General features: G+C 47.2%; 1 protein-coding gene across 3 annotated transcripts in view; it reads left to right on the top strand.

Moving 5' to 3' along the window:
- Positions 1-13,239, top strand: part of LOC140594963 (protein S100-A15A-like) — a 33,933-nt gene extending 20,694 nt beyond the window's left edge. For 2 of the 3 annotated variants that reach the window (XM_072732339.1, XM_072732337.1), the window contains exons 2-3: positions 6,406-6,587; positions 8,496-13,239. In XM_072732339.1, the coding sequence (XP_072588440.1) occupies positions 6,438-6,587; positions 8,496-8,672 (327 nt within the window). In that variant the 5' untranslated portion in view covers positions 6,406-6,437 and the 3' untranslated portion in view covers positions 8,673-13,239. Of the gene's footprint in view, positions 1-5,818; positions 6,035-6,405; positions 6,588-8,495 lie in introns of those variants that run through there. The other variant, XM_072732338.1, reaches the window with a different exon arrangement.
- Positions 13,240-13,537: the final 298 nt, after the last annotated feature.

Below are 13,537 nucleotides of genomic sequence, written 5' to 3'. Positions count from 1 at the left end.
CCTGGCTACCGCAGGTATGTCTCTCTGGCACAAAGCTTGTGGATGTCTTCTAAGCACACATGACCTTCAGCTGTTGTGTAGGTGTCTGCTTCCACCTCCAGACTATAATCTTCTAGAAGATAGGGTGTTGTTCTTTTTTTGAGTTGAGAAATATTTGACAGTTAATAACTGTATACATTTAAGGTGTACTATTTGATGATTTGATATACATGATACATTGTGAAATAATTACCATAATCAAGCTAATTAACATATTAGTCACCTTATATAATTACATTTTTTATGTGGTGAGAAAACTTATGATCTACTCTCTTAGCAAATGTCAAGTATACAATAAAGTATTAACTATGGTCACATTGTTTTACATTAGATCTTCAGAACTTGCTCATTTTGCATAACTGAAATTTTATATCCCTTGACCAATATTTCGCCATTTCCAACCTCCCTCCAGCCCCGGGAAACCACTTTTCTATTGTTTCTATGAGTTCAACTTCTTTGGACTCCACATATAGTGAGATCATGCAGTATTTGTCTTTCTGTGTCTGCCTTATTTCACTTAGCATAATGTCCTCCAGGTTCACCCATGTTGAAAATGGCAGGATTTCCTTCTGTTTATGACTAATAATATTCCATTGTATGTATATGCTGCATTTTCTTTATTCATTCATCGTTCAATGGGCATTTATGTTGTTCCCATATCTTGGCTATTACTAAATAATGTTGAAATGAACATAGGAGTGCAGATTATTTCTTTGAGATCCTGATTTCATTTATTTTCTTCTATTATTTTTTAAAAGATTTCATTTAGTCGTGAGAGACACAGAGAGAGAGGCAGAGACACAGGCAGAGGGAGAAGCAGGCTCCCTGCGGGGAGCCCGATGTGGGGCTTAATCCCAGGACCTAGGATCACGACCTGAACCAAAGGCAGACACTCAACCACTGAGCCACCCAGGCGCCCCCGATTCCATTTCTTTTGGATGTATGCCCAGAAGTAGGATTGCTGGATTCATAAGGTAGCTCTATTTTCAATTTTTTTTTTTGAGGAAACTCCATACTATTTTCCACAATGCTTTACTAATTTACATTCCCACCAACTGTATACAAGTATTCTCTTTTCTCCACATCCTTGCCAACATTTGTTATTTATTGTCTTTCTGAATATAGCCATTCTAACAGGTATGAGATGATATATCCTTATGGTTTTGATTTATATTTCTCTGATGATTAGTGAAGTTGAACATGTTTCCACATACCTGTTGGCTAGTTGTATGTCTTCTTGTTTATTAAAAGATTTTATTTATTTATTTGAGAGAGAGAGCACAAGCAGGAAGGAGGAGCAGCAGAAGGCAGAGGGACAAGCAGACTCCCCATTGAGCAGGGAGCCCAAGTGGGAGCTCTAACCCACGACTCTGGGATCATGACCTGAGCCGAATAGCAGATGTTTAACTGACTGAGCCACCCAGGTGCCTCTGTGTCTTCTTTTGAGAAATGTCTGTTCAGATTCTTTGCCCATTAAGAATTTTTTTTGTTAAAAAAAGACAGGCAAAAAATTTTTTTTGTTGGGGAGGCCTGGATGGCTCAGTGGTTGAGCATCTGCCTTGGGCTCAGGGCGTGATCCTGGGGTTCTGGGATCGAGTTCCACATTGGGTTCCTGTGTTGAGCCTGCTTCTCCTCTGCCTGTATCCCTGCCTCTCTCTGTGTCTCTCATGAATAAATAAATAAAATCTTAAAAAAATTTTTTTTGTTGGATTGTAAAAAATAAAAAAAATTAAAAAAAAATAAAAAATAAAAAAAAATTAATTTAAAAATATTTTTTGTTTTGTTATTAAGTTGTATGACTTCCTTATATATTTTGGATATCAAATATATGGTTTGCAAATATTTTCTCCCATTCTGTTGGTTGCCTTTTCACTTTGTTGATTGTTTCCTTTGCTGTGCAGAGCTTCTAATTTAATGTAATCCCACTTGTTTAATTTTGCTTTTATTGGCTGTGATTTTGGTCTCTACATCCAAAAAAATTGTTGCCCAGACCAATGTCAGGAAGCTATTTCCTATGTTCTTCTCTAGTAGTTTTATGATTTCAGGTCCTATATTTAAGCCTTTACTCCATTTTGAGTTGATTTTTGTATATGATGTGAGATCAGGATCCAACTTCATTCTTCAGCTTTCAGTTTTCCCAGCACCATTTACTGAAGAGACTACCCTTTCCCCATTTCAGTATTCTTGTCAAAGATCAGTTGACCAATGTGTGGACTTATTTCTGGGTTCTCTATTCTGTTCTGTTGGTCTTCATTTCTGTTTTTATGCCAATACCATCCTGCTTTGGTGATCATAGTTTTGTAATGAATTGTGAAATCAGCAAGTGTGATTTTTGCCCAAGATTTCTTTGGTTACTCAGGATCTTTTGTGGTTCCATATGAATTTTAGGATTGTTTTCTATTTCCATAAAAAAATGCCATTGGGATTTTAATATGGATTGCATTAAATCTGTAGATAACTTTGGGTAGAATGGATACTTTAACAATATTAATTCTTCCAGTCTATGAAGATAGGATGTCTTTCCATTTATTTGTGTCTTTTAAAAATCCATTCATCAATATTTTCATAATTTTCAGTGTGTAGGTCTTTCAACTCTTTAAGTAAGCTATTTCTTATGCATTTTGTTCTTTTTGTTGCAATTGTGAATGAGATTGTTTTTTAAATTTCTCTTTTGGATAGTTTGTGTAAATAATATATTGATTTTTTATGTTAATTTCATACCCTGCAACCTTGTTGAATTTATTATTTATAACAAGTTTATTGTTGTTTAGTCTTTAGAATTTTCTATGTATGATCATCTGCAAATAGAGATAACTTTATTTCTCCTTCTCATGTATGGATTCCATTTATTTCTTTTTCTTATCTAATTTCTCTACTAGGACTTCCAGTATGATGTTTAAAAGAAGTGGTAAGAGTAGATGTCTTTGCCTTCTGCTAGATCCTGGAAGGAAAGCTTTTAGTTTGTTTCTCCCATTAATTATAAGGTTGCTTTAAAGTTTTTCATATATGGTGTTAAGATCCTTCTGTACCTATTTTATTAGGCTTTAATCATGAAGGGGTGTTAAACTCTGTCAATTGCTTTTTCTGCATCTATTCAGGTAATTATGTATTTTTTTTTCATTTTGTTAACTTGTTATAATACCTTGGCTGATTTGCATGTGTCAAACCATCCTTGTATTCCTGAGATAAATCCCACTTGGTCGTGGTGCATGATCCTTTTAATGTGTTGCTGAATTCACTGCTAGGATTTGATTAAGGATTTTTGCATGTATGTTCAACAAGGATATTGGCCTGTAGTTTTTTATTGCAGTGTCTTTGCTACTTTTGGTATCTGGTGATATTGGCCTCATTAAATGAGTTTGGAAGTGTTCCTTCTTCCATTTTTTGAAAGAGTTTAAGAAGCATTAGCCTTAATTCTTTGAATGTTTGGTAGAACTCACCCATAAATCCATGGGTCCTAGGTTTTACTCTTTTGTTTTCCAGACAAACAAAACAGGGAGCTCATCACTATACTTACAAGGAATCCTTAATACAGTTCTTAAAATTGAAATGAAAACCCATTAAACAGCAACATGAAAGCATAGGAAAGCATAAATCTCACAGGTAAAGGTCAATATGTGGAGATATACAGATTAATGTAATACTGTAAAGGTGTCTATTGACTTTTATATTAAAGCAGGGAAGTCTTTGGGGGTACTCCTGTTCTTTTCCCCCACAGAAGGAAGTCATGGCCAATAGGATCTCTCATGGGTCTGCTTATGGGTGTACTTGCTGCAGCACTGACACCTGTGTCTAGATGTGGGTGTATGGGAAACAGCTATGGAGCTATGGAGCTCAGGCGCTTCCATCTGGGAGTTGGGTGGCAGCTCTGGTCTGGGAGGTGGGGTTCAGTGCACACTAGGGCAGATCTGGCTGGGGAAGGGGGTATAAAGCCATTTCTGTCCCCCTGCCCCCCAGCACCTAACACACATGGTAAAATTCTTAAGAAACATCAATATTAAGGAAGAGTTAGTTGAAATGTATAAATTTAAAGTAATTTAAATGTATACCAATAATAGATTAATGAAACAAATTTTGATACATGCAAAGAAATAATCACTAGGCATTCATTAAAATCAGGGAGCATTGATTAATGGAAGGCTGGAAGATGATCTAGGAAGATGTCCACAGTCTAGCATTAAGTGAAAAGAGTGGTTATAGCACAGTTGTGGAAGGAGGTCATCACTGTGCACTGGGATGGTGAGGGGAGTCGTTGTGTCCAGGTTGAGCAAAAGGCAGGGTAAAGAGGGGTGCAGTATGATCTCCTCCTCACAAACCAGTTATGGGTTAGCAACGGAGCTCCTTTTGAGTGACAGACTATTATCCAGTGATGGTCCAAGGACATATTGGCATACCAAATTTGTTAATTAGGTGGTTTCAAAGTTTTTATTTTTATTTTTGTTTCTTAGCTCCAGACAATGCAAAGGTGAACATTTTACTACCTATTGCTTTTTTTTTTTCCTAAAGATTTTATTTATTTATTCATGAGAGATGCAAAGAGAGAGGCAGACACAGCCAGAGGTAGAAGCAGGCTCCCTTCAGGGAGCCCGATGCGGGACTCCATCCCAGGACCCCGGGATCATGCCCTGAGCTGAAGGCAGACACTCAACTGCTGAGCCACCCAGATGCCCCATCTATTGCTTTTTAATATCTGTTTAATTACTTTCTTGGGATAAATTCCCAGGACAGTGATGGCTAAATTAAAGGTATTCAATAAATATCTCTGTGACAATAGGTTACCATTGTCAATTGTTTTATTAGAAATTTGAGCCCTGTTTTTACTTTGGAAACATAAATGTGTATTGGTGAGCCACTTACTTGCTGGAGAAATCACTGTTGGGTAGAAGAAAGCTCACTCTGCAAACTGAAAAAGTTTTGGCTTCGTCTTTTCCTACTCTCATACCTTCAGGGACTCAATTACCTGTCCTTTGGCGCCGCCTTCTGGGAGAGGCACTCACCAGCTGGTGTGGCCCCTCCCAGGGAAATCGAGGGCCTGAGATGGGCTGAGAGAGGGACACTTGTAAGGAGCCCCCTTAGGGTAGGGTCACTCCCATATCACCGTTGGTAATTTTCTTACAACAAACCTGTTCCTACCACTTCTTTCTCATCCCCTCCTCATCACCCAATCCATTAAAAATCCTGTCAGCTTCTTTCTGGGCATAAGATATAGCGCAGCCCTGGCTTGGCACCAAGGCGCCTTGCCTCTCCAGCCTTCTCCATGCTTCTCCCTGCAGTTAAATGTTTTCTTCAAGGCCCAACTCAAATATTGTCTCTTTAAGGAATCTTCCTCAACTCTTCTCTAGGCAGCAAGTGTTCCTTCCTGGGCACCAGGGTACCTTGTTCATGCCATGAAACTAGTACTCTTCAGTGGATCATACCAGTGTGTGACTCTGTGCTCTCCCCACACTGTGAGCTGGCCTCATGTTGTACGCACATTCCTAACCGGGTCCTGGAACACTGTGGGGACTCCGGAAATGTTTTTGGATGAATTAATATGCTTTATGACTCTAGCGTCCGGGGGCTCAGTAATTGAGGGAGGACATCTGAGGAGGATGTATTTAATTTATGTGTCTGACCCCACCTAAGGCCTGGAGCTGGGAGGGTGAACTCTGAGGTAGAGAGACTGACATTATGACCTCCCGTGGTTCTGAGATGTTTCAGATCAGGCTCTGAGGGAAGGTGGGTCCCTGAAACTGGCTGAGTTAATTGTAGGAAGCAAGTGTCATGTGACATCATCTCAGGAATGCAATTATGGCTTAGTCGTTTTGCTGAAGAACCTGTGAAAGGTCAGGACACTGGCTGCCATAACTAGAAGCACCAAAGATGGGTAGGACGTAGGACTCGGTGCTTGGGCCCCTGCTTGCACTGATGCCTCCTGCCTAAGCTCTGGGAAATCTCTAGGACAAACCACACGCTGGCACGGTGATTTTGGAGCAACCCCATCCCAACAGCACAGGTCAGCACTTCTTGTGAGAATGGTGGAGGTGGGTGGACAGGCCTGGGTCTGTGCAGGTCTGAGAAAGCAGAAGTGGGCAGCTCACCTGTTTTGGAGAATGTGTGCAGTGGATGGATGTCCTAACAAGGAAGTCATGGTTCTCCAATTGATTTGAATCTCCAGCTGGATCAGTTGTGTGATTTTTGGGAAATTTACTTAACCTCTCTGGATATCATTTCTTCGTCAGGAAAATGGTGGGAATGTCTACCTCATAAGGTCACTATGAAGATTACATGTGATTCTCTGTATACAAGGCTTTATCCAGTGCTTGGCTGGCTCCCTAAGAGTTAGCCAAGGTGCTGCTCTCCTCTCAGTTTCTCCACTGTTCCCAGGTGCTCCTGGTCCTGGCCAGGGCCTCGCTGCCATGACACACAAGCCAATGGAGGAATCCTTCTTCCAAATCGTCCACTGCTACCACCAGTACGCGGCCCGGGAGGGGGACGTGGAGACTCTGTCCCTGGAGGAGTTGAAGGCTCTGCTTATGGATAATGTGCCCTGCTTCATGGAGAGCCTGGTGTGTGGGGTCTGGGGTCAGGTGGGGATGAAGTATAGGATTGGTTGTGGGGTTGGAAGTGAGTAGTGACGGTATAGGTGCAGGGAATTATCTCCCCTACTTGGGGCAGGGTTGGGAGGGCAGGGTCTGACAGAGGGAGGGTGGATCTGGCCCAGCTTTGCTTCTCCTCCTCTTTTTCCTAAAACTCCCTGCTGGTCCTTACTGCAGCTAATCCCTGAGACTTTGTCCTTATCCCAGCCTGTGTATCCCTCTGCTCACCCTGTTTCTTAAGAGAAGAGGTCCTGAGTCTTTGCTCTGCCTGCAGCCCCATTCAGCCAGGGGCCCTGCCCCAAACCTGCCCTTTTAGCTCCCCTCCCAGGGACTAGCACAAGCCTCCCTGTCACCACACCAGGGTGAGGACAGTTTGGGCAGAAGCCAGGTGGGGAAAGAAAATGTAGTGTCCCCTTCCAGCTGCTGTCTGAAGGGCTAATAGAGGCTCTTGGGCCAGCTTGGGGGCTCAGAAACCGTCTCAGGCCTGCACAGCTTCTCCATTCTCAGGCCCTATAATTACCAGGTGTCTTGGGGACTGGCAGGAACGTCTGGGGTGCTGTCTTCTGCCCTCAGGGCCTGCCTGGGGGCGGGTCTCTGGACCACCATCTCTAGAGGATTTCAGATCCGTACACTGACTGGAGGCCACTGCCTTCCAGAAGGAGCGCCGCCTCATTCACTTGGCATGTCCCCTTACTTACCTTTGGGAAACATCAGAGAGAGTCTTGCCCTCAGTTTATTGGAGTATAACCATGAGGGTCACAGAGGGGACTAGGGCGACTGTCATCCAGGGCCAAATGCCTAGACTGTGTGGCTGGGTATGGGACTGCCAGACACTGCCACGAGGGGCTCACAGCCCTGCCCAGGTACAGGGCCCTCAGGGACAGACAGTGGGCAGCCTGGGCCAGGGGGGCTGAGCTGAGGGGAGCCAGGGAGAGCCTGCTCATGCAGGAAGCCCCAGGGTCCAGGACCAACCAGTTTTGCAGAGGACATCAGATGAGGTGAATTATGCTGGTGGGCTATAGGGGGAAGCAGGAGGTGCAGACCTGCCCACAGGGATGAGGGTCACCCTCCAGACCCCTGGCTGCTGACAGATGATGCAACTTCCTTCCTGGGAGGCTTTCCAAGGACTCCACTCTGGGTCCCCACATCTACCAGCCAAATCCTGCTGAAACCAGCTCAAGGCCTTGCCTGGTGCTCCTGCCCGCTGACCCTGGCCTTCCTTCTTGTTGTCTCTTTCCACCTCAAGTGCTTTTGCTCCTCCCCTATAGCATCCCCGATCCTCAGCCCTCCTGGCCACCTGCTCTGGGCCGTGCTGGACAGCCTCAAGGCCCACAACATTGTCTTTCTCCCCATTTTGCACTATCCAAAGATGACGTAGGCTCAGTGTCATAAACAACTCCTGGGCAGATGCCACAGCATACAGACATCTGATCCTGCTCTTCGGGGGCCCCGTAATAGCACTGGACATGCAGACACGAGGAGCAGGTGGGCTGTGCCTGAGGAGCTCTCTGTGTGAAGGAGGGGGCACAGCCTTCCACCCTGAAGCCCCTGGCCTGGCTGTCCCTGCAGGGCAGCTCCCAGGGCCGCTGGGAAGATAGGCTTAGCAGCCACTGACGGTGGACAGATGTATCAGGATGCCCCAGGCCACTCAGCACAGCTCAGCAGCTGGTGGGGGTGCTCAGGCCGTGCAGTCCACCACATAGCCCCAGGTCTAGTGGGCAGAGGGCCTGCCACATGTCCCCTTGGAGCCTGATTCTGCCCCACATGGTGACCTGGCCTCTGCCTGAGGGAGGGGCTGTGTCCTGCAAGGTGGTGGAGGCCCCAGTGGCTGTGGGGCGGGGGGCCTGGGCAGGTGGTTGACCTTCTGCCCCTCCTCAGGGCCGGAAGGAGCCCTACTATGTCTCAGAGTTGTTCCGGGCTGCAGACAAGAACAAGGACAACCAGATCTGCTTCGACGAATTCCTGTTCATCCTGGGCCGGCTCCTGAAGGATTACCACCTGCTGTACCACCGGCAACTGTGTGCCTGCTACTGTGCCCGGCACAGCCTGCACTAGGCAGGGATGCCCCGGAGAGCCCGCACAGGACAGGGATGCCCCCGACAGCCCGCACTGGACAGGGATGCTCCTGGACACCTCGCACAAGACAGGGACGCCCCTGAGCAGCCCGCACTGGACACGGACACCCCGGAAAGCCCACACTGGATAGGGATGCTCCTAAACAGCCCGCACAGGACAGGGACGCCCCCGGACACCCCACACAAGACAGGGACGCCCCTGAACAGCCCTCACTGGACAGGGATACCCCAGAAAGCCCGCACTGGATAGGGACACCCCGGACAGCCCGCACTGGACAGGGATGCTCCCGGACACCTCGCACAAGACAGGGACGCCCCTGAGCAGCCTGTACTGGACATGGACACCCCGGAAAGCCCACACTGGATAGGGATGCTCCTAAACAGCCCGCACAGGACTGGGACGCCCCCGGACACCTCACACAAGACAGGGATGCCCCTGAACAGCCCGCACTGGACAGGGACACTCCAGACAGCCCGTACTGGACGGGGACAGCCTTGAGCAGCCCTCACTGGATAGGGACACCCCAGACAGCCCACACTGGACAGGGACACCCCAGACAGCCCGCACTGGATGGGGACACCCCGGAAAGCTCGCCCTGGATAAGGATGCCCTTGGACAACCTGCACTGGACAGGGATGCCCCCAGGCACCCTGCACAAGACAGGGATGCCCCTGAGCAGCCCACACTGGACAGGGACACCCCGGATAGCCCACACTGGATAGGGACGTCCCTAAACAGCCCGCACAGGACGGGGATGCCCCTGAACAGCCCGCACTGGACAGGGACGCCTTGCACAGCCTCTGCCCCCAGGTGTCTATCTAGGAGCAGGAGCAGGAGCCTGAGCTGCTGCAGAGCTCTGCCCCGCGAGTCAGCGTGTGCCTGCATGTGCCTGTACCTGTGCACAGGCATGTGCAATGCATACCTGTGAGAGAAGAGAATAGAGCAACACCACAAATGTGCTGGGAATTCTTTGTTTATGGTTCTGGGCATCTGCTATGAGTCCAGAGAGGAGGTTTGCTGCTCCCTTGGGGATCATCCATTCCAGTCCCAGTCTGAGGAGGGAGCCCTGGACTGAGAGGGGAGACATGGTCTCACCTCCAGAAGGCCCAGTCTGAGGGGGGAGGGAAGAACGCCCCTGCTTCCAATTGCCCCTGTCTGAGGGAGGAGTTTCTTCTCTTGGGGAGCTGTCTGTCTGACATGGAAGATAGGCCTTACTGGTGATGTTTTGACCACTCATGCTCTATGCGTACACTATGGGACAGGAGCCAAGAAGGCACATGTACACTGGGCCAGGACCCACTTGAGGGTCTCCTTGCTTTGGAGGAGAGCCAAGGAATCAGAGCCAAGGAATCAGCTACTCCAAAGCAGGAGTAGCTTGGGCCTGAGAAGGGGCTGGAACAAGACCGGGAGGTGATGTGGGTAATTGTCCTGGGCTGGCTGGATCAGGCAGGGCCAGTCTGGGGGAGATTGTGAGCTGGATTTTGCACATGCTGAGTCAGAGACAGGGATTAGGGCAAAGGGAACACTCCAGCCTATTATGGTGAAGAGGGATGAGTGGAACCTGGGATACGGTCAATCAGGGAAGTCTTCCTGGAGGAGGGAAGGGTGGGGTCTGGGTTTTACTAATCGAGGCTGACGTGGGGATTACTGTACTTGGGGCTCATGTGACTTACCATCTAAGTCCTCCTGTGGTCTCTGACCCCCTCCCAGGAGGGATCTGCCCCTGCCCATCTTTGTGTTTATTTTTCTCTCTCTCTCCCCGGGAGCCCAGGAATCTGACGCGGAATCTGACGCAGAATCTCTCTGGGTCAGTCTTCTCTGCCGTAGGCCCTGCTGGGGCCCATCATGGTGGCTTAGTTCTCAGAGGATGGTCTGGGAATCTATGTCCTGAGTGTGTTGTGATAACAATGAGGAGTTTACCAAGAACGACGGGCAATCATCATGGCCACTATGCCAATGACTGAGGAATCATTTATGGGACTTGGTTAGGTTCCCTCTCCCAGTTGTGCCACAGGAGGGGCAGCGCCCTGTGGGCTGAGCAGGGGCCCTTGTTTCTGACCAGTCGAGCTCTAAAGCATGGTGTTGCCCCCACTGTTCCCTGGACCTGGCCTGCCACGGACGCCCCTTGTACATTTGCCAATCCACCAGTGCTTGCCGTTCAGGACTAGGCTGGGTCCCAGCGCTCTTCCTCTGGACTTTCCTGCATGCTCCATGGGGTCTGCAGAGGTGCATGTGCTGGTGTACCTTGGGTGTGTTTTGCCATGTGTGCCCTCTACTGTTGTGAGCATGGCTGCAGTAAGGAATGCAGAAATGGGGCCTGTGGTTGGGAATCTCTAGTCATGACCAGAAGCATGGATGGCCAAGTGAGCCAGGCCTAGGGCCAGATACTTCCTGCCTGTCTGACCTAAGACTGCTGGTTTCCACAGACCTTCGAGGGCTAAGGGACTGGCTCACCCTAGACCTCCTGCCCTTTCCTGTAGTATGGGTGGGGGGAGTGTGCAGTGGTTTCTACACTGGCCGCTGTGTCCTCATTTCCTCAGCCGTGGGCACAGGCTTGGTTGAGCTATTGGGACACATGCCCAGGACTAAACTCTTTCCTGTAAGTAGGAGCAGGTTCCGCTGTCCTGGGGTTTCCCCATGTCCGCTGGTTTGATTACAGATTGTGCCTTTTCCCTGATGTGCTTACCCAGTTCCTGGCACATTCTTCTAGCAAGTCACTCAGCCTGCTGCCAGCCTGGCTCCTGCTCCCCCTCAGGCCCCGGGACTGTCGGTCCAGGTGGAGCATCTCTGCGGCAACTTTCAAGGCCTCGCTACTCAGCAAGTTCCATGAATAAGCATGTGATGCTGGAAGGAGGTCATGGCTTATGTCTGCCTTGGTCTTCTCCCTGGACCTGGAGCCTGGTTTCCTTAATTTCTGGATGAAGAAAGCTGTCTCCACTGGGACTGTTCTCAGGGGACTGCCTCCAAAGGAAGCATCCCTTGAAGGGCCAGGGATATGGGATGACATCATCTGCATCAACCGCATCCTCACCCTCACTGAGACAGGTCACTGTGGGCCCCATCCCAAGCTTGTGAACAGATCCTAAGGAGAGTCTCAGAAAAGCCACTTTTTTTTGGTTCTAATGTGTGCTTTTTGGCAACTAAGCAGATACATGCCATGGGAAGAAACTTGAGTAACTCCCCGTGCTTCTGTTTCCTCATTGGTCACATAGGGATGATTGTACCTGTAATGTCCACTTCAAAGGGTTATCAGATGAGGCAGTGTTATAGAAATATTTCAGAAGTATATTGTACTATTTGGGATAAGTAAGGTGCTATTATGCCAGGTCCACGCAGGAGAGGCCTGGTGACAATAGGTGTGCACTAAGTGCTTATTCACTAATTGAAACTTGTTATTGTATATGTCAGGAGCAGCCCCATTTTTCTATCAAAAGGTTGACTCACCTCTCATCAAGGAAGTTAAATTGCATTTGGTTGATACATTTACATCCTGCCATGTTCCCAAAATGATTTACACAGGAGGGATGTGATAAAGGGAATTTCTGCATTGGATACGGGATAGATCCAATGTTTAATTTTGTGTTCATTTATCCCCTCAATTACCATTAATCAAACACCTACTATATACCAGGCCCCAGGAATGTGAAGTGATTTCTACTCTAAAGGGGCTCCCTGTCCCAAAGAAAAGGCAGATAAGAAAGAGATGAATCATAACAAAGCAGGAAAAATGCTGTGATGTATAAAGATTTGATGGAGTGGGGAGAAGAATTAACTCAGTGTTGATAAGAGTGTGGGGAGGAGGATCAGGGATGGATGTGGAGCAGATGGTACCCAGGCTGGATGAGGAAGGACAAGGAGGGTTTGACTGGCAAAGAGGCATTCCAGGCAGAGGCAGGAAGTGGATGATACCACATCATGTCACCTAAGTAATTTGATGACAAATTACTCGTCTGTAAAATGGGGATTGTGATAGTACCTACTTCATAGGTTATTGTGAGGATTCAATGGATTGATGTAGATAAAGCACTTACAACAGTTCCTGGAACATGGTGGAAACCCAATCAATGTTATTTTGCTGTTATTTGTTCTTATTATTGGTTGTTGTTGCTGTTACTGTGTCTGCTAGGCACTGTGTGGCGTCCTGTGTGGGGTACTGGGGAGGCAGGGATGGGTGGGCCAGTCTGGGTTCTCGAGGGCTCATAGTCTAGCTGGGCAGTCAGGCACTTGCAGTGCAGTTGTCATGGTGCACGCTCACCCAGCACTCACTTGCTCACTTATTCTGCACACCCTAAGTACTTCACATGTTCTTTGTGTAAACTTTTTATTAAAGTACAATACATATTAAGAAAGGCCTACAAATTGGGACACCTGAATGGGTCAGTGGTTGAGTATCTGCCTTTGGCTCAGGTCTTGATCCTGGGATCCTGTGATTGAGTCCTGCATCAGGCTCCCTACAGGGAGCCTGCTTTTCCCTCCACCTGTGTCTCTGCCTCCCTCTGTGTGTCTCTCATGAGTAAATAAATAAAATCTTTAAAAAAGAGAAGTCTACAAATCATAAATATTTTTCATCTATTATTAATCCTTACAATAGCATATGAGGTATATTCTATTTATTTTTTAGGTGGAAGCATTTAAGAAATTTAAATTTTAATTGTGGCAAAATACATATAACATAAAATTTCCCATCTAAGGGTTCAGTTGTATTAAGTACATTCACATTGTTGTGCATACAATCCCCAGAACTCTTTTCATGTTGTCATTGAAACCCAGAAAGTACTATCTGTTATCCCTCCTCCAGGCCCTGTCCCACACCATTCTTTCTGTCTTTATGAATTTTACTATCT

The sequence above is a fragment of the Vulpes vulpes genome, chromosome 13, assembly GCF_048418805.1.
Source record: "Vulpes vulpes isolate BD-2025 chromosome 13, VulVul3, whole genome shotgun sequence".
NCBI classification, from domain to species: Eukaryota; Metazoa; Chordata; class Mammalia; order Carnivora; family Canidae; genus Vulpes; species Vulpes vulpes.
Note: the sequence above shows the minus strand (reverse complement) of the source record. Positions and strands in the feature narration are given on the sequence as shown.